General features: G+C 53.9%; 2 protein-coding genes across 11 annotated transcripts in view; both read right to left on the bottom strand.

Annotated features, from left to right (window-relative positions):
* The window catches only part of LOC111161812 (heterogeneous nuclear ribonucleoprotein M), a 41366-nt gene extending 37727 nt beyond the window's left edge, over positions 1-3639 (bottom strand). For 6 of the 8 annotated variants that reach the window (XM_022525787.1, XM_022525789.1, XM_022525790.1 and 3 more), the window contains exon 1: positions 3504-3639. In XM_022525787.1, coding sequence (XP_022381495.1) covers positions 3504-3616 — 113 coding nt within the window. In that variant the 5' untranslated portion in view covers positions 3617-3639. The remainder of the gene's footprint in view (positions 1-3503) is intronic. The other 2 variants (XM_022525791.1, XM_022525795.1) reach the window with 2 other exon arrangements.
* A 3842-nt stretch (positions 3640-7481) lies between these two features.
* Positions 7482-19190, bottom strand: LOC111161753 (membrane associated ring-CH-type finger 2). 3 transcript variants are annotated; one of them, XM_022525669.1, is made up of 5 exons: positions 19085-19190; positions 15497-15724; positions 11456-11651; positions 9880-10089; positions 7482-8078 (listed from the first exon to the last, which is right to left on the bottom strand). In XM_022525669.1, the coding sequence occupies exons 2-5, from the start codon at positions 15670-15672 to the stop codon at positions 7920-7922; spliced, it is 741 nt and encodes a 246-aa protein (XP_022381377.1). In that variant the 5' UTR covers positions 15673-15724; positions 19085-19190; the 3' UTR covers positions 7482-7919. The 3 variants fall into 3 exon arrangements, with proteins under 3 accessions (XP_022381377.1, XP_022381379.1, XP_022381380.1); XM_022525671.1 differs by lacking the exon at positions 19085-19190 and having other exon boundaries at positions 15497-15800; XM_022525672.1 differs by lacking the exon at positions 9880-10089 and having other exon boundaries at positions 7488-8078.
* Positions 19191-20297: the final 1107 nt, after the last annotated feature.

Genomic DNA, 20297 nt, shown 5'->3' with positions numbered 1-20297 from the left:
GGGCACGGATACATTTCTGTACCAATAATTTTCTTGAGGGGAACTGATCCATTCCTAGTCTTCTACCTTGACATAGTGATTAAAACAAGCCCACCAGGGTGGTGGCTGAGGACGCTTAGGCATTGCACTCATTACGGACTGCCCAAAGGAGCAATTCAATGCTTTCAACTCTGTGACTGTAAAACATGATCATGGGAGAGTCCATGAAACAACCTAATCTTCGCAGACTTGTATCTCTTCACCTAGCCATGAATAAAACCAAAGAGTCAAAGTCAAGAGCTGGCAGCATTCATTCAAATAATACAGAACCCTCTCTGAAGTTCAGTTCACAATCTACTGTGCTTCAAAAATCCTTTATCAAGTATACAGTCACTTTTTTTTTTTTTTTTTAAGATTTTATTTATTTATTTGACAGAGAGAGATCACAAGCAGACGGAGAGGCAGGCAGAGAGAGAGAGAGAGGAGGAAGCAGGCTTCCCGCTGAGCAGAGAGCCCGACGCGGGACTCGATCCCAGGACCCTGAGATCATGACCTGAGCCGAAGGCAGCGGCTTAACCCACTGAGCCACCCAGGCGCCCTACAGTCACTTTTTAAACTACAGCAGACACTCAAATCATTGCAAAGTGGAGAATGTGGTTTAAATAAAACACTTTCAATGACTGTGTTTAGAGAGGTTACCAGGATAGCACTGTGGAAGCAACTAGGGCCTTAAGAGTCTAGATGGTCACCCCTAGTTTCTGAGTCAATTTCCTTAACCCAAGTTTTCTCGATTGCTTAAAAAATTTTTTCTCAGTTCTAAAACAGAGTTATCACAATGTTACCTCCCTGGCAATCTATAGTATATATAATTTTTTTTTAAATAACTTCCATCTCTCAATTTTCCGATTCAGTCACAAGTTTAATCTAGAAAAGGAATAGGTTATTAAGTCACTGATTTTAAATATATGGTACAACCTTCACTTATTGGGGGGGCAGACAGACACACACCTAAACCCTCGAATAGTCCTCTAAAATGAATAATTCTTCCCTAACTAAATATACTCTTAACTCTGAATCTTATTTGCCTTTTAGATGGAAGATTTCTCATCAAAATAAAACAAATCTACCTTCCACACCCAGAAAAAAATGAACTGAAAAATAACTTTCCTATCTGGAGTCCTCAATCAAGCCTGCTTGCCCATTGCTCCACTCCTGGGACACACGGGTCAGAAGAACTAAGTTTCACTCCACTCCCATCCCGCAAAGGCTTTCAAGATAAAAATCTAGATTCTTTAGCCTGGAATTCATTGCCCACCAGCTGGCTCCCAGTGTTTTAACATTAAGTGCCACAGCAGCTTCAGTTTCTTACAAATATGCAAAGCATATACTCAAATCCCTAGTCTTTGGGCACTCTCCTCTCAGCCTCTCCCCAATCCTCGTTTTTCATCCCTCTCCAACCAAAGGTACATCTCCTGGCCCCCCAGCAGGTTAGGCTGGACGGACGTGGGCCCTCCAGGCTTCCTGCCAGGTAACTCCTTTTACTTCTATCACAGCCAAATTACCCTACTACAGAAATGTAAATTGCTTCCTCCTCTGGGTCAGGGCTTTATTCTAAAGAGCTGTTTCAAGAGCTTCCTCATACCAAAAAAAAAAAAAAAAAAAAAAAAATCCACAAGCCCTACAAAATAGATCTAAATGTTACTATCTCCCCAAAATATCCAGGATTAGGCAGTCCTAGGCTCTAGGTTCTTTATCTCTAAAATCTTCCCGTTCTTTCTAACTGTGCACATGTTAAGTGAATCAGCCACAAAATGACTACCTGAAAATGAACAGTGGAAAAAGGAAAATCTGAAAAACACACCCCAGCCGCTATAATCTATAACCAAACTTACCACCTAACCCGGTTCTAGCAGTACTTCATCCTGTAATAAATGCTTTGAAAGAAAAAAGAAACACCGGAAATAAATGTATCTTAAAGGCCCCCAAAAACGGCCCTCAGAAATCCCAGTAGGCTCCCCAAAAGATGATGAAAAAAGTCCACATAAGCACATCTCTTCCCAGTTTTCAAAGCAAAGTGTTGGGAATACTTCCAGGATGCCTTTCTGTTGATTTCTCAGGACCAGTAACCATGGTATTTTGTTCCTCCCCACCTAAGGAGAGAAAGTTTAACAAAGCCAGTATTTACTGAATGCTCATTCTCATAAAGCCAATTTAACCGCATAACCTTTCAATCTCCACAGATTCTAGTTATGCACACTAAAACTTTGTGGGAAGGCAAATTCATAAAGACAGAAACCTGTAACAGAAGTGACCAGTAGCTGCGGAAAGACGGAGAATAAGTTCAAGTGTAAGCGCTCCAGTTTGGGAAGATGATAAAGTTCTGGACGAGGACAGGGGATGACAGTAGCACAACACTGTGAATGCGCTTCACGTCACTGAATCGCACAATCAAAAACGGTTAAAGCTGTAAATCGTATGTTATGTATGTTACCACAATTTTTAAACAATCTGTAGAAAATCAACTGTGTGCCCAGGCGTCCCCTCTCCTCCCAGCTGTAGGTTGTAGCCACGTCTCTCCGCGTCTTTCAGGTGACTGCTATCGGAATGGCTGGGTCTCACGGGGACACAAGATGATGCGTTAAAGCTTTAATTAAACTCGAAAAACCAGGAACCCCAAGACAGAGCCCTATGCTGGACTAGAAAAGGTGACGAAGTTCGCAAGTCGGCGAGCCCGCCTAATGAGGGAAAAATCTGTCCCTGGAACACGGAAGAGGAGCTTTCTTCCCGCCCCCCCCCACCCTTTGTTTGGTTGTTTCTAAGGGTGAACACTGAGCAGCAGACGCGAACTCTCTACAATTACCTACTGCGCACCTGGGAGGCGCGAGGGACGCCGCGAGGGACTCGAGTCGGGGCCAGAGCATGGGGCTAGCGGCGGTTCCGACCGAGGCAACTCCCCGCGGGGCGGGGGAGGGGAAAAGGAAGAGGTGGCGCCCCGAACCGGCCTCGAGGTCCCTGCCGAAACCTAACCGCCTCGCCCCGGCTGCCGTTTACCGGGACTCACCGCGCGCGAACTGCTGCGCGCGCATGCCCTCCCCTCCCCCCACTTTACGGATCGCGAAACTGAGACCCGGGGCGGTAGGGGAGGGGAGTTGTGAAACCACTCAACCCAAGGTCACTCGACAGGCTAGCGGGCGGCGGACTCCGCGACTCCCAGCTTCCCGAACCCACGCCATCATCCCCGTGCGCAGGGGCCCGGCCTCAGGCCTCGGCGTCGGCGTCGGGCCCGGCCTGCACGGGCCGGCGGAGCCGAGGTCCGCGTCCTGGGAGGAGAGGGCGATCCTTGAGGCGCTCACGGGGCGGCCCGGCTTCACTCCTCACGGCCAAGGCCGCCCCCACAGGCCGGCCGGGCTAGGAAGGCCCGGGCCGCGGTCGCGCCGGTGGGAGGCCACCAACAGACCTAACGGAGCCGCCGCCGGCCGCCGCGAAGGTGCCGGGCCCGGGACAGGGAGCCGTGGAATACTCACCCCTTCGGGCCCGGAGCCCCGTTGCCGCTTGGCACGCCGGGCGCGCCGCTCTCCTCCTCCATTTTGGTCTCCGTCGTCGCCACCTCGGCCGCCGCTTCGACCCCTGCCGCCATTTTCTCCGCGTCTGGGCTTTGTGTGAGGGAGCTGGATGCGAGCCGCTGCGCCTGCGCGCTCACGTGACTCGGCGCGACCAGTAACGCCTGCGCGCGCCGCGGCCCGCTCCCGCCTCGTCCCCTCCCGCCACGGGCCACGCCCCTCGTCGGGGCCACGCCCCCGCCACGCGCAAGCGCGGACCGGCAGCTGTTACTCATTCATTACCGCAAACAATTTGCGCTAAGTATATACGATACTTACCCCCGTCTCGAAGTCGGGGAGGGGAGGCACCCCCCGCCCAACTCCCCACAGGGACCTACTCACTCCCAGCTTCCACTCTAATCAGAGCTGGCACAGAGAAGCCGCAAAAGTTTTGTTTACTAGAATATAAAGGAGTTCCCTAGGACCCCGGCCTGGCCAGACAAGACTGCTGTGCAAAATGCTCTCTGCCTAAGCAGGTATCATCCTGCACCAAGAATACCTGGGCTCTGTCCGGCCTGTCTCCCCGCCAGGTTGGGAGCTCCTGGGTGCGGAGTTCATGGTCTAAGTTCCTCTCACTTGAGTGCATTAACCAAAAACCGAAACATGTAGCTGAGGACTTAGTGTGTGCTCGTGGATGTTTCTTGAGTGAATGAACAGGCAAAAATCCCAACATGATAGAAGAAATTAGTCACTGGCCAGACGAGCCCATTAACCTTGAGGGTGGTTCCTTTCTGCCTGCCCCTGGATCCCTTTGTCCAGAAACAGGTTTTCAAGGGCGCTAAAGGTTGTGTCCTGGGGCAACCATGCGGGCCTGGGAAGAAGCCAGAGCCCGGGAAAACGTTCAGAAGCCTCCAGCTCCCTTTCCCCGCAGCACCCCGCTCCCCAGTGTCTCTGGAACTTTGAAATGCTTCACTGGATCTTGGAGAAGCTCCCATTCAACCACTGAACTCTCTCTAGGTTTACAAAGGTTAAGTTTTCTTTACCCCCTCTCTCACAGAATGGCTGCATATCAACAGGCTCTGGGGAAATAACTCATCTGCCACACCATCCTAGCTGCTTAATGCGGCCTGGCGATTCTGACCTAGACTGAGAATTCCAGGCCCAGAGATGAACTCCGACAGCCCAGCCTGACACAGAGGGTAGGTCCCATTCCCACGTACTCCCCAAACTCCTCTGTCTCATAGAATTTCCTTCTGTCAACCATCTTCAAGGATCTCCTCCCCCCACACCCACCTCTGCTAAATTAAATTCAGCTCTACTGCTCTACTAAATTCCCTGCTCTACTAAATTCCCCTGTGCACACCAGGTTTTCTCCTGGGGCTGCACAGGTATCTAAGCTTACCTTCCTCGCCCTTAGACCTCTCCTAGACTCAAGGGGTCCCTGGCACAGATGGAGCCTCACCAACCTCTGAATCTGCCTGCTCAGCAAGGCTCAGAGATGATGGAAGAGGCCCCAGTAGTCTGTCAGAATGAGGGAGAAGAGTCCAAATGCAAAGCAGCGGGGACAAGAGGCCACCTGTCTATCCAGTCCCTCTCCTGCAGTGAGTGTAATCGGAAATCAGGAATAAGCCAGGCCTTGGTTGAGGAGACAAACTTCCAGGCTAGGTTTCTATGGGCTGGTTGACTTAACCCAATGCTGCCCACATTCCTGGGTCTTGCCATCTCCTGAACTATGATTTTGTTCATACTTTCCTTTAATTTACACTTTTTCCCCCAAATATGTTTTTAAATGTTGCCTTACATCACACTACATACTGGAAACTTGCTATAAATAGCTCATTGTAAAAAATAAGAGGGTGATGCCATTAAAGTACAAATTCAGGGGCGCCTGGGTAGCTCAGTTGAGTGTCTGCCTTCGGCTCAGGTCATGATCTCCAGGTCCTGGGATGGAGCCCCACATCAGATTCTCTGCTCAGTGGGGAGCCTGCTTCCTCCTCTCTCTCTGCCTGCCTCTCTGCCTACTTGTGATCTCTGTCAAATAAAATAAATAAAATAAAATAAAATAAAAAAAGGAAAAAAAGACTGCCTAGCACGAAACTGCAGTTTTCTCCTCACTATAATTAAAAGTATCAGAAGAGGGGCACCTGGGTGGCTCGGATGGTTAAGTGGTCAAGTGTCCGGCTCTTGGTTTTGGCTCAGGTCATGATCTCCGAGTCCTGGGATCCAGCCCCCCATCGAGCTCCCTGCTCAGCAGGGAATCTGCATGAGACCCCCTCATTCCTCTCCCCAGCTCGTGTGTGCATGCATTCTCTTTCTCTGTCTCAAATAAACAAATCTTTTTTTTTTAAGATTTTATTTGTCAGAGAGAGAAAGAAGGGGCACAGGCAGGCAGAGTGGCAGGCAGAGGCAGAGGGAGAAGCAGCCAGATGTGGGACTTGATCTCAGGATGCTGGGGTCATGACCCGAGCCCACTGCAGCTGCTTAACTGACTGAGCCACTCAGGCGTCAAAAGTAAATACATCTTTAACAAAAATAAAAGGGTTAGAAGAGATTTGCAAAGGATCTTATTTTCATGATGGCACATCCTGGGGCCTCAGCACTGTCTCCAGGGACAGCACATCCCAAAGTCAGCCCGTGAGAGGTGGGTGCCAGAAATGCGTGGCATAAAAAGCTCCAGAAGGTTAGAAGGACCCTGATTGCCAGTCGAGCTGAGGCACTTGGGTATGAACCTGTTCTGCAGGCCCCCAGAAGCCTGCAGAGGCCTACTCCTCTGTCTGCCTCTCTCCTGCCCCTCTGCCCCTCAGTTACAGGGCTCCAAGCATGGCTCAGCGGCTCTGCTGCTCCTCCCCCGGGCCGCACAGTTTCCAGCCTTCAGGCCTTTGCCCTTTGCTGTTCCCCCCGCCCAGTGGCCAGGCTGGCTTCCCCATTATCTACCTACGGCAGAAAGGGTTTTCCTGGGCACCTGGGTGGCTCAGTGGGTTGAGCCTCTGCCTTCGGCTCGGGTCATGATCTCAGGATCCTGGGATCGAGTCCCGCATCGGGCTCTCTGCTCGGCAGGGAGCCTGCTTCCTCTCTCTCTCTCTGCCTGCCTCTCTGCCTCCTTGTGATCTCTCTGTGTCAAATAAATAAATAAAATATAAAAAAAAAAAAAAAGAAAAAAAAGAAAGGGTTTTCCTCCCTCTCCGGGTGAGCCACACACCCGACAGTCACTCGTGCAGCAAACGAGAGAAAACACCACAGCCCATCAGGGATGTGTGGCCTTGGGTGAGTAACCCCACTGCTCTGAGCCTCTGTTTGCTTATCTGCAGATGGGATTCCCAAGAGAGCCCCGGAACCCACCTTTTGGATCTGCTCTGAGTAATAACTGTGGCTCCATGGAGCGAACCCTCAAATGTAGAAAGCTCAGAAAGAGCTCAAGAAGTGGGTGCCACTGCTAGCATGACTGTATTCTGCTGCTTTTCTGCAGAACGCTCGGCACTAGACCCGCGTGGCCCCGGGGATCAACCCTAACTCTGCTTCCTAGAGCCTTGGGGCCTCAGACAAAAGCTTCCCTGCTCTGAGCCTCGGTCTTCTCTGTAAAATGGGGGTAAGAGCCATTCCTACCGCTGAGGATGGGCAGAGGGAGGACACCTGCGAAGGCTCAGACACAGGTCACCCTCGCTAAGTACGGACGTTAGTGATTTGGAGTGTGAAAGGGCCCGGCATGATAACTGGCCCACTCTAGATGCAAAGTAGATGGAAACTGTTCTTCTTACGTGTATTTACTTGAAATCATTTATTATATGACCCTGCCACCCCCTGCTCTTTGCTCAAAAACTCCGGCTGTGTGTCTTCCGGGCATGCACAACAGATCCCTCAAAACCAGCTGAGTGAGGGTCCGTTTTGTTTCTTTAACCCGATGCCCTGTAGGTCCCAGGGGCCTCCCTTCGAGGCCTCGGCTCAGAAATGTAACTGACAAGTCCATTTTGTCCAGCAAGGGCTCCTTTTATTCATTCAGGGTGGGTTTTTGAAACGCAGTGCAACTTTATAAAGTCAAGGGGTGCCAGGAAAGTGAGCCTGCCGGGTGCAGAGAAGCGCAAGAAGTTGGCGGAACCTCCCAGCCCCGCGGGCGCCCGGGGTCACCTATGGCCATGGCTGCTGGCCCCTAAGGGGGCCGGGTGGACCTCAGAACGAGATCAGGGTGCCTGCTCCGTCCGAAGCTCAGGACCACGTCCATCTGTCCTCATGTACCACAGTGTGCAAAACGACTGGAGAACATCTTCATGTGGGATCACAGAAATCAGCTCCGCTTGGTGTCTCTTGGCCTAAGAAGCATTCCGGCCGTGCAGGAAGGGTCGGGCGGTTTCGTCCTTCCAAATACCAGGGCGTCACCAGCTGCCTCTGGCCCTGCCAGCCCAGCCTTCACACTGGTGTCTCGTCTGCCACCTTCTTCAGGAGTCCAGCTGCCAGTGAGGAGTGCTGCGCGCCCTCAGAGCCCTCTGCATCACGGATCTTCAGGCGAACTTTCTGGTTGGTCCTTCTCCACTCTGAGTACAGCTGGCAGTGGTAGCGGAAGGAGACCTGCAGGGCAGCGGGGAGGGGGGGAGGAATGCCAGCCTCTGGTCTCCGCCCCCAGGGGAGGGAAGCTGAGCCCAGGTGGCACCTGCTTTGGCCCAAACCAGGGCCGGGCTCCTGCTTCCAGAAACAGAGACTGCATTCATACATTTCTCATTTGGACTGCATACACACACCCGTTCACTCTCTAGGGAAAACTCCCCACCAGCATTTGGGACTCTACAAAGTGCAGGGGTCAGCGGCACAGAGCAAGGAGTTCCCTTTCTGTTTGTCTTACAGTGGGACTGAAGTGGGACAGCTTCTTGGAAGGGTTTAAATGTCACCGGGTCAGAGAACTGCCCGAACTCGGAAGCCAGCAAGAAGTCCTTCGGGAGATGAGTGAACAGATAAACCGCGGGCCATCCAGACAAGGGAATATTAGCCAGTGCTAAAAAGAAATGACCTCTCTGGCCATGAAAAGACATGGAAGAACCTCAAATGCAGGTTACTAGGGAAAGAACCCAGTCTGGAAGGCTACACATTATCTGATTCCAACTCTGTGACATTCTGTAAGGATGAAACTATGGAGACGACACAAAGACCAGTGGTGGCAGGAGTTGGAGGGTAGGGGGCAGGGACGAACAGATGGAGCCCAGAGCACTTTTAGGGCAGTGGAATTACTATGTAGGATACCATAATGGTGGCTACATTCATCCTCCATCTGTCCAAACCCCAGAGAAGGTACAGCACCAAGTATGAACCGTAATGGAAGCCACGGGCTCTAGAGGACAGTGATGTGTCAATGTAGGTCCCTCTATTGTAACAAAGGGGCCCCTCTGGTGGCACATTGATAGTGGGGAAGGCTAGGGATGGGGATGGGGTTGGGGATATACGAGAACTCTGTGTATCCTCTTCTCAGTTTCGCTGTGAACCTGAAACTAACCCAATATAGTCTATAAAAAAAATTTTTTTTTAAACCAGTGTCAGTGGTTCATAGTCTTTGATCAAGCAAGTTCCAAGAAGGCATTTGCACAGGTGGTGCTCAATGCACTGTTCATAACAGAAAAAAAAAAAAAGGAAGGGGAAGAAAACATGAGAAAGAATCCTGGTGTCCATCAAAAGGGATTAGTTAAATAAATACTGTACATCCAGACCATGAATAGCTGTTGGGTGGCTGCCTTTTTTTTTTAAAGGACGTTAGCAAAGTGAAAGCAAGCAGACTACGAAGCTGTAGGTATGGTTTCATGCTGTTTGCATTTAAAAAAAAAAAAAAAACTGTTAGTGGATACCCAATACTTTATGAGAAGGGATCGCTCCCACAGCTAGACAACAGTGGTTATCCCTAAGAGGTGAGACTGGGGGGGCTCCTCTCTGGGCGAGGGTCCTCATGGCTGCCAGTCCAGTCCCTCCCGAACCCAGTGGCTTTCCCTCTTCACCTCGTTCGATTCCTGTCTGTCTGTCCTTCTCCTTCTCCTGCTCTTTCCCTCCCACTCTTCTGGGCTCGCTCTTCCTCTCATCCTCCTGCCCTCCCTCTCCCCTGACCCCAGCTGGTCCTGCTGGGCTTGCGGAAGGCCAGGCCTACGCTCGACACTGCCACTCAGGCGCCCTCATCTTTCAGGAGCCGAGCTCACACCTGACTCATGGCTTCCCTGGTCCTTGGTTGGGCTCAGAATGTGGAGCTCCATGAGATGCCAGGAATTGCTTCCCCCCGGGCAGAGGCACAACGAGGCGGAGGCAGGCAGGGAGGCCCCCAAGCCATTGCCCAAACCCCTGGCCTGCCTGCCCTAAACCAGAGACCCCCAGATGCCTCCAGCCGGCAGCCACTCACCAGCGTCCAGAGGACATAGATGGTAAACAGGGCAATGGTGAGCGCGATGAGCCCCACGGCCTCAAGCCGGCTGTGGAGCCGGAGGTGGTCCTGGGCGCCGCGCAGGCACAGCCAGCCCGAGATGGCAGCCAGCGGCGTGATGAACAGGAAGCATACCATGTCACAGCACAGCGTCCGCTTCTCTGTCCGAGGACCTGGGTCCTTCAGCCACTGCAGGGGGGTGCGGGGAGGAGCTGCTGAAGTGGGCTTCATACGGCCCTCCCACGAGACCCCCAGCCTAGGGATGGGGCGCGGGACCTCCAGGCCTTGTGTCTCTGCCTGCAGACCCAGCAGGGGGATGGGTGGGTCCTGAGGGACCAGACTCCTCCCGGGTGTCTCCTTCTGTCCTCTCCTTCCTTGGCATACTTACTGAGCCTACAATGAGCTCCCGGTCCCTGCTAGGTGCCCCCATTGTACGGATGGGAGAAAATGAGAGCGCACAAGGGGACGGACACATTTGTGCCAGCTCACACAACTAGTCACACAACTAGTCACCCACAGAGCCAGGACTGCAAGCTGGGGAGCAGGGGGGTCTGGCTGCAGGGCCCGTGCACCCGTGGATGCTGTGCTCCACAGCCCGCCGCAGAGGAAGGGGCGAGATAAGTGGGCTTCACTTATGGTAATTCCGGTGAGCAGAACAGAAGGGTCCCTGCCCTTCTGGAGCTCCTGTGCTGGTGCAAGAGGTATGAAATGGGGTGCATGGTTGGGGAGGGGATGGCCTTGCTGAGGAGGGGACCATGAGTTTAACCGAATGAGCAAAAGCAGCCACATGAAGAAGGGGGCGGGGGGGGGGGGGGAACGGCACCCCAGGCAACAGAGCAGCAAATACGGGGCCCTGATTCAGGAGTGTATGGCCTGGGCAAAGTACAGCAGGGAGGAGGTCTGTGTGGCTGGAGGGCAAGGGCAAAGGGAGAGGGGTGCTGCCTCTCCCACACCTCACTGTTCTCCTAAATTCCATCCCCAGGGCCCCCCCCACCTTCCCCCTGGGCGGGCCAGGGGCCTTTCTAAGTCAGGCCCAGAGGAGTCCAGAGGGCATCCATGCAGCCAGCAGAGTTCTGGGGAGCAGTGAGGCACCACCCACACCCGAAAATGCTCATCTCAGTCCTGACCCATGCCACTCAGGCTGAGGTCTAAGCTCCTGGGCAGAGCCCACAAAGCCTGGAGTAGCTGCTACAGTCATCTCCGGTAACTCGCTCCACTCCAGCCACCCAGGCTTCATCAGGAATGCTAAACTCTTCCTGGCCTCAGGGCCTTTGCACTTGTGCACTCTGCCAGGACAGCCCTTCCCCAGGTTGGGTCCTTGGCATTTTTGACTCCTCATTCTTCAGGTCTCAACTTTAGGGGTGACTGAACAGGGAGGGGGCACAGGGTCTCAGGCCTGGTTCCCCACCCCCATCTGCAGAATCTACCATAGGGGGAGGTGGTGGGGAAGGAGGTCCACTCTATAGAGAAGGATACTCCTGGGCAGTCCCCTCCTCCGGCCCTAGGCCCGTCTGCCTTCCCTCTGCCCGCTCCAACCTGGGGCTCCCCAGCATACCTCTGTGAGGGGTCGGGGCCGCTTCTCCACTGCAAACTCCGTGTGGCACAGCTCACAGTAGCTGGTGTTGGACGAGGAAAGCCACCTCTCCAGACAGCTCTTGTGAACGGCACCCAGCGTGCCAGTGCAACCACATGGAGAGAGCAGGCTCTCCCCATTTGCTCCCTCGTGGCAGATCCGGCAGAAGGGACCATCGCTAGACACAGAGACAGAGCACATGACTAATAAGCAAGCCTCCTGCCTACGCCTGCTCCGCCACCCACTGGATCACAGGCTCAGCATTGCCCCTATGCTGCCACTTGGCAAACTCCTACTCATCCTTCAACACCCAGCTCCAGACCTCCTTTCCTTTGTAAAGCTCTCCCAAATCCCCAAAACTGTAGCCATGTGCTCCCTCCCTGGATTCCTGTGGCCCATTTCTGGCCCAGGGTAATCACCTCTTATACATGCCCATCTGACGCCTGCTCCTCCTTTGCCTGCAATACTCCCTTAACTGTCCCAGGCAACCAACAATTCTCGGTCCTTGAGGACTAGAGCAGAGCTGACAACACCCCTGATGACCTCAGGCCTGACCAGTTAGAACACCACACACCCCTGGTCACTGGGACTGATTCAGGGAAAGGCATGTGTGAAGCAATCAGAGTCACTGTGAATTAATTTCTGAAATTCTTCCCACCCCCACCCCTCCAACTCCAGAACTAGAGACAGCAAGGCTGATGTAAGTCAGGAGCTGATGGCAGCGTCTGGTCCCCACGTGGAGTCTGTGAATGATGCCAAACAGAGAAAAGCAGAGCCAAGCAACAGGGAAAGACAGATTCTCAAGGACACCACCACAGGCTCTGGATCTAGCCGCACCTGAAGGCCACACTACCTGAGAAACCTGTGCATCCAGGGAGAGTAGTTCCCCTGCTCTTGTGTTTTAGCAGGGCTCAGAAGACATAACAAACGTCCACAGGAAGCCGCTTCAGGGAAGCCTCAGCCCCAGCCTGGTCTCTGGGGATACCGGGTCCTTCCTGGGGCAGTTCAGGGCAGGGGGTGTGGCCTCGGTGGGCGCAGAGGCTGTCCAGCACATGAGTCATTGTTTTCCAGACATTTCTGCCCGGAGAGTGGACTACAGGAACACTCAAAGGAGGCAGACCAGGAGGGCTGCTTCCCAGATAACAGCAGTTTCCCCTCAGAAACTATTTTCTATCCTCTCCTCAGCGTCTCCTGCTGTGGGGCAGAGCGTGGCTGCTTTAAAGCCAAAACCACGAGCGGACCCCTCATGGCTACCTTCTGCTGTCCTCCACCATGTCAAAGGCTGTACGGGTCTCCACCCTGATCCCACTGCGCCCCCGCCCAGAGTTAACAGGAAAGGAATCCCTGCTCCGGAAGCCAACCCCGGGAAGTAGAAGGGACGAGAACCTTGAGGAAGAGCCATGTCAGTTTGGGGTTTGTCCCAGGGAACCCTACTTTTTTTGGAAAAGCCACTTCGGAGAAAACAAAACAAAATGAAACCTGACTTCTTGCGGAGCACTTGTTAAGCACCAGGCCCTGTTCCAAGTGCAGCACGTGGACAAATCTGTTATTCTCCCAGGGAACCTGTGAAGAAGGTGCTGTTTTGCCCTCCTTTCACGGATGGGGAAACTGAGGCACCAAGGGGTGACCCCGTGTGCATGAACTCACGCAGCTAGTCACCCGCAAAGCCGGGGTGTGAACCCAGGACGTCTTGCTCTAGGGCCCCCATAACAGCTATACTATGCTGCCTGTTCCAGGAGGCAGGACGAGAGAAATGGGCTTCACTCGTGAAATTCTGGCAGGTTAATAGCGCAAACGGCACAGATGAGAAGGAAATGGGCCAAAGGTGGAGATGGGGAGCCTCAGTGGGGCTGCCCAGGGCACACTCCAAGAGCAAGAGAAAGGAGAGTGTGGGCAAGGAAGCTGGCAGAAGCCACGTGGAAGAGGCAGCAGGGGAAGGGTCGGGGTTGCAGAAACGCTCTGGGAAGCTTCGAGATGGCCTGGGCTCGCTCTGGCACTGGTGGGCAGAGCGCCAAAGGCTGAAAGATGAGAACACTGCGGGCAAATAGCAGCCTTCTCTCTGGGAGGGTGGATCTGCCCGGGTCCTCAGCCTTGGCAGGTTTGGGATGAGTGGGATCAAAACTCAGAGGGGAGGGGGCCCGTGGCTGGCTCAGCCTGCAGAGGCTGTGACTCTTGATCTTGGGGTCATGAATTCGAGCCCCATGCTGGGGATAGATGACTTTAAAAAGAAAGGAAAAAAAAAATTCAGAGGGGAGGAGCCATGAGCAAAGAGGCCAAGAAGCGGATCGAGAGGGCCTAGTGGTCTCGGGGGCATGGCTGTCCTGACCATCCGTGGGGTCACAGAGGGACTCTCTGCTCCCTGCCACTTGTCCTGTTTCTGAGGACTGCAAGACTAGTTGGTGGGACTGAACGAGCTTCTCCCCTTCCAACCCCAGCAGGAGCCCTAGGTTTAAGCCTCAGCAATGCTCAGGGACACAAGCAGGTATCTGCCTCCCTCTGGGCCTTGGTTTTCCCAGGTGTCAGGAGGGAGGGTGGGGAAGTGGGGATGGCACTTAGTGCCCCTCAGACACCCCATGCAGGGAGACCCTAGCTTTGGTCAGCCTCTTCCCAGGCCCCCTACCCCACCAAATGTCCCCTCGCTCCCAGCCTAGCTTACCCAGCACAGACTCTGTCCTGCCTTCAAGAGCACTGACAGGAAGGAGGGTATAAAACCCCACATCCCAGAGGAGGCCTAGGAGACCCGCCATATCATCTGGGCTTGAGCGAGGCTTCCTGGAGGAAGTGACGCCCGGCAAAGACTTGGAGGGTGAATGGCAGTGAGCTCCCTCCAAAGCACTTCGAGGTCTCCCAGGGGCTTCTTTTGATGTTGGAATGAACAGCTTATGACTTAATTCTGACACAAGCCACAACACGGGTGAATCTTGATGACACAAAGCTCGGTGAAACGAGCCAGTCACAGAAAGACGAATACTGTGGACTCCCAGGAGCTCCCTGGAGGAGTCCCATTCACAGAGACAGAGAGGCGATGGTGGGCACAGGGTGGGGGAGGGGGCAGGGAGTTCGTGCTTCAGGGCGACAGAGGTTCAGTTTGGGAAGACGAGAAAGTTCTAGAGACGGGTGGTGGGGGGTGGTTGCCCAACAGTGTGAGGTTACAGTGGCACACCTTAGATTATCTATATTTTACCACAATGAAAAAAAAACACACACACACACAAAAACTTGGAAAAGAACTTAGGAAAGAAATCTCAGCAGATAAACCTAATGGCAACACCAGAACACTTGAAAAATTAAAAAGAAAAAGACATCCCCTAGAGTCTCGTTCCCTTAGCCAAGCTGGTGGCTGTTTTAAATCCGAATGAGGGAAAACAGATTCCGATTTGTGTCTGAAATCCGAACGAGTTAAAATGGATTCAGATTCAGATTTGAAGGGTTTACTTCAAGCTCTTTTCCTTGGAAGCGATGACAGATTGGCGAACCAGGCAGGCGTAGCTCACAGGGAGTCTGGAAGGCCCGCACTGGGGCTTAACTACTTTTAACAAAGGCAGATGAGGTGGCAAACCCGTGGACAGACGCCGGAGGTGGACCACACGGCAAGGGACTCTCGGAACAATGCAATGAGGAAGGTGTCCCCATCTCCAAGAGACTAGGGTAAAGGAACTTGTCCGGGGTCCCAGAAGGAGAGGGGCTGCTGGGCAGGATTTGAGCCCTGGTGCTGTGAATCCGCAGCCTGCACCGTGAATCACTCCCTTATCGTGTTTCTCCAAACTAGGAGCTGCTCCCCACGGTCTAATCTCCAGATTTCACCCAGCAACCTGGGATTTCCGCTTTTCCTGGAGAACCGGACCTGGCCAGCCCGGGCCTCTGTGTCTGCACGGCAGTTAAGACTGAGGCCCCTTTCTCTGGCTTGTTTGCCCCCCTGGGCTCTCTAGACAATTGGATTTCTGACCCCAGACCGGGAGAAAATCACTTGGCCCAGAGAGTAAAGCAAGTGACAGCAAAGACCCCTGCTCAGTTGCCACTCACCTTGATGTATCCAAGGCTCGGATGACAGTTGAGAGGAGCCGGCCATCCCTTGAAGTCACCTGTGCCACATACTGGGGTGGCCCGAGGCCAGTGGCCTCCACGACCTTGGAGAAGGCAGGGCTGCCGGAGCAGTCACACAGCGAGCCAGGGAGGTGGCAGCAGTCACCCGTCGTCATGGCCACAAGGAGCCCTGTGTCCTCAGGGCCCGAGGCCCATGGTCCCAGGAGCCTGGGGAGAGGACGGCAGGGAGGTTCAGGGCAAGGTTATCAAGCCAAACACCAACTGGCATTCGAATCCAGGTCTCGGAGCCTCAATTGCACAATCTGTAAAATGGGGGATTCAATGGGATGCTACTTGCAACTCAGCCCAGGCCTGATGCACAGGAGGGGCCTCCTGAGAAAGGCCAGCCAGGTCCAGCCCTCGAGGCTTGGAGGCCACCCCAGCATCACGTTTCCAGACATGGTAAGAGCCGCGAACAGGTACTGAGTGCCTGCCGTGTGCCAGGCCCTCTGCTTGGGGCTTTCCTGGGCTAGAACCATGCCCGCCAACCACCTAGACACTTGTTCTCCATGGACTGGATTTCCAGGGCTGGGCTCAGAGCATGTGAGCCTGCCTTGGAGTGGGGCAGAACTGAGCTAGAAACCTGGCCAAACGGACCAGGACAGGACATCGTCTGATACCTCCTTAACTCATCAGGCCATCAGGAAAATGGTGCAGGCTGGGGGGCTCTCAGCAGCCTCTGTTCCTGCTGGAGCAGGTGCTCCAAGACGTGCCTGTGTCCTCGAGGAGAAGCAGTGGGAGATGACCAGAGACTTAGGGAGCGACCTCAAGTCTGCTCTGGGTGGGGGGGCCTCAGCACTATTCTTCCCCCTACCCCCTACCTAGGGTCTGCTCCACCAAAAGGAACCCTTGGCAGCCTTCACCCCGAACCCAGAAGGAGCCAGTGAGACTTTGTGTGTTTCCCCTGAGAACTTCCTGGAAGTAACAGAGGCAACAGCAAACCTGGAGCCAGGGTCCCTGGGCTGAGCCTGTCTTATCCTCCAGCCTCTGTCTCCAAGAGCTGAAGTCCAGAGACGCCAGCAAACTCACTGAGGCACCCCCCAGGCAGATTTTACCAACGCCTGCTGGCCAAATCTGACACCTAAGCGAGAAGGGGAAACACCAGCCTAAGTGATTGACTAACTCTTTGCACCAAGGCCATCATCTGGCAATGATCAGTACTGTCTAAACAGTTCAGCCAGAAGCCTTCCTGGCCCACCGTGCCCTTTGGAGCCTCCACAATTGGGTCGTTGCCAGCCAGATAAGCAGATATCAGCCCCGAGGCAGGAGAAGCAGGGAGGAAGACTGCATGGCCCAGATAACATCCTCGGGGCAGCAGTGGCAGGAGCCTGGCGTGTTGTGTACGCGGCTGTCCCTCCGGAGGAACTTCCGGCTCAGAGGTCAACAGGGAAGCCTCTGGGCTCTCCAAGAGAATGCATGAAGTGGGGACTCCATTCTTCCCACCCCCTAGCATCAGCCTTAACCTTCCTGTAGGGAATTGGGCACTCCAAGGATCATCACAGCTCCTATATATTAAGTTCTGCCATTTCTCTTCCTGGGAGTTGGGGAGGGAACTCACCAGTAAATCTGCTAAAGCAAGGATTGAAAATTACCAGAATTATGACAGCAACCACAGTTCGTTAAGGACTACCGCAGGCTGGGTATGAGAAGCTCGCTGAATGCTAAACTCTAAACACTTGCCCTAAGTGTCCCTTTCAAAGATCACCTGCCCGGAGAGGCCCTCTTCCATAACCACACTGGCCAAAGTGCCAATGGTGACCACATTATTGTGTTCATGGAATGTGCCCCTCCCTGGAGCGCTCTTATTTCTTCACTCTCGGTGAGCTCTGGGAAGGGGAGACCGGGCTGGACGTGCCCTCCGCCGTCGCTGGCACAAAGTTGTTACATTTCATTTCTCAGCCCCTACTCTCTGTAAGAGCAAGGGGGGAGAAGAACCCTCCTGACCCCCACGCCTTGGTCTTCCAGGGCCCGTGGTGTGAATCAGGGATGTCTGGAGGCCAGAGGTTTGTGCAAACCACAGAAGCTGGGGCTTGAAGGGAGCCGGACTCAAGGCTGGATTCAGCTCTGGGGCTGCTGGGCTGGGCGAATGAGCTGATGCCTCAAGTGAACTTGGCCCAGTGCCTGGGGGATAAATTTCACTGAGTCTTCACAACTAATCTATGACATAAGTCTAATAATTACCCCCATTTGACGGGTGAGGAGACCGGGGCTCAGAGAGGGGCAGCTACTTGCCCAAGATCACACCACAAAGAAGGGACCGTAGCAAGATCTGAACTTAGTCCAGCGAGTGGCTCTGGGACTCCAAAGACCTGGATTCTTTCAAGTCTTGACTCTGTCACTGATGCTGTGTGTCCAGGGACAAGCCACTTTGCCTCTCTGGGCCTCATCCTTCTCTTTCGTCAAGTAAGTTAAGATAGAGCTGGTGGACTGTGCTGAAGGACTTCTTGAGAAGGAGCCCCGAGGCTCAATTCCTCCAGCAAAGCTTGTCCTTGTCTAGGCCCACAGAGGGTGGGTGTGGGGATCGCTGGGGAAATGCAACCTGCTCGGCCTCCTTTCCCTCGGGGCAAGAAACTATAGGGAGAGGAGTCAGAGGGCCCTAACGGTGCCCAGTCCTGCCAACTGCTTCACTCTCTGGGCCTCAGTTTTCTCATCTGCAAAATGGAGGTCATAACAATACCCAGCTCATTCACCCCTAATTACTAAGAAGTCAGTAAATATTAGCTCTTCTTCATGATTATTGTCATCAGCTCACAGAGCTATTAGAGGGTTTGAGGACACAAGCCACAGCCAGTGCTTGGCACACAGTAAGTGCGCAGTAAATGCTGCTATTATTTTTAGAAGAAATGTGGAGCCTGTGAAATGCATTCATTCCTCTTCGCTCACCGGAGAGAGGCTCCTGGGTGTCCTTCAGTCCCTGCATGGCCCTGCTCTGGAGGCCAGGTTGAAGCCCAGCTCTGCCCTCTTTTGCTGTATGGCCCCAAGGGAAAAGACCTCTGAGCCTCGATTTCTTCATTTGTGTAACAGGGAACATTTCTAGTACTTTCACCTATTATGGACCCTAGAAGACTAAATAAGCGAATCGTATAAATTCTGGCTCCCCTGGTCTGAGCACCCACTAACAGCCAGGCAGTCCGCTAAGCAAGTCCTTTGTAGACAGTACCGGGGTCATTATAATATTTACTATCTTCCCGGCAGAGCCGCGCTGGGAAGGAGGTTGGGGAAGGCGCTTACGGACAGCCTCCTGTGTGCGAGGGTCTTTCCTCACCCGCCACCTTCGAATTCTCCCAACAAGCCCCATCGGGTTGGCGCTGGGATGACCCGGTTTCACAGAGGGGGAAACCGAGGCTCAGAGAGGCACCTACTGTGTGCCGGGCCTCGGGGACCTCCCGCCGTGCTGCGATTTCCCCCGTTCCGGGGAAGGCTGAGGCCGAGGTCTGAGCCTGATCGTCCCGCTCGAGAGCCAGGTTCGGGCCTCGAACCCGGGGCCGGCCCGCGGACCCGCGCTCCCCCCGACCCGCCCGTGCCTACCTGACCCGCGGCCGGGCCGGGCGGCCGCGCAGGCCCCTCCTCTAGCCCCGGCCCCGGTCCCGGCCCGGCCGGTCCCGTCAGCGCCGCTAGCTCCGCTCCAGCCGGCACCTGCGTCCGGACACCGCCCGCCGAGCCGACGGTGCCACGGACCAATGCCTACTGCCCCTCGCCCGCACTAGCCAATCCCCATGCACGTCCCGCCCTGGAAGGCGGGGCCGGAGGCGACAGGGACGTCCTGGGCCGCACAGGCCCCGCGGCGCCGCAGCCGCTGGCTCCGCCCCCGCCGCGTCTTAACTCCGCCCCCAGCTCCGGCTCCACCACCAACCCTGACCCCGCCCCATCCCGGCAGGGGGCAAGAGCGGGGTTGGTGGCGCCACCTGCCGACGACCAGTGCTAGCTAACCGTTACAGACTTGAACGTGACACCCAGCTAAGGGATTTGTAAGTGTTCATCACCTCCCTTATGCTCTCATTAATTCTGAGAGGGGAAGAGAGAGGAACCGTATGATCACACTTTACAGAGGGGAAAACGGTAGGTTAACGAGAGGTTAGGGGGCGTGGAAAAGCCTGAAGCTAACGCCACTCATCATTCACTTGCTCATTCATTCATGCAGTAAGTTCATTCACTAGGTGTAGTAAATATCAGTAAGAGGCTTGTTCTGGGGGCACCTGGGTGGTTCAGTGGGTTAAAGCCTCTGCCTTCTGCTCAGGTCATGATCTCAGGGTCCTGGGATCAAGCCCCGCATCGGGCTCTCTGCTCAGCAGGGACCTGCTTCCTCCTCTCTCTCTACCTGCCTCTCTGCCTACTTGTGATCTCTGTCAAATGAATAAACAAAATCTTTAAAAAAAAAAAAAAAAAAGCTAGAGAGAGACACTTGTTATGAGGCAGGCACTGTCCTAGGCTCTGGGGACCAGGGTTGAGTAAGACAAATATTGTTGCCTTAATCTAAGGAATTAACCAATTGTGTAATTAATTATTAATGACAAAAATGATAAATTGTATTAAATGTGGGGAGGACATATCATGGAATAATTTGGAAAGTCCAAAAATACTTCCTTTAGGATGAAGCAATTGAACTAACAACTGACACAGAATAGAGGTGAACTAAGAGAAAAGAGGGTAGAAGAATCCTAGGCAGAGAGTTCAGATACATGCAGAGTCCAAGGTAGGATGGAGAATTGCCTCAGTACTCCTCTACCCTCCTGCCCTCCCT

Source organism: Enhydra lutris, unplaced genomic scaffold, assembly GCF_002288905.1.
Source record: "Enhydra lutris kenyoni isolate GAN:26980312 unplaced genomic scaffold, ASM228890v2 scaffoldscaffold86, whole genome shotgun sequence".
In the NCBI taxonomy this organism is placed as follows: domain Eukaryota; kingdom Metazoa; phylum Chordata; class Mammalia; order Carnivora; family Mustelidae; genus Enhydra; species Enhydra lutris.
This window is presented reverse-complemented; position numbering and strand designations above follow the sequence as displayed.

Excerpts from the sequence above, each read along its gene's own strand:
- LOC111161753 (XM_022525669.1), bottom strand. The coding sequence starts at position 15,672 with ATGACGACGGGTGACTGCTGCCACCTCCCTGGCTCGCTGTGTGACTGC. Across the intron at positions 10,090-11,455 it reads GGCCCCGACCCCTCACAGAG|TGGCTGAAGGACCCAGGTCC; the intron begins GTATGCTGGGGA and ends ACCCCCCTGCAG. Across the intron at positions 8,079-9,879 it reads TCTATGTCCTCTGGACGCTG|GTCTCCTTCCGCTACCACTG; the intron begins GTGAGTGGCTGC and ends GCTGCCCTGCAG.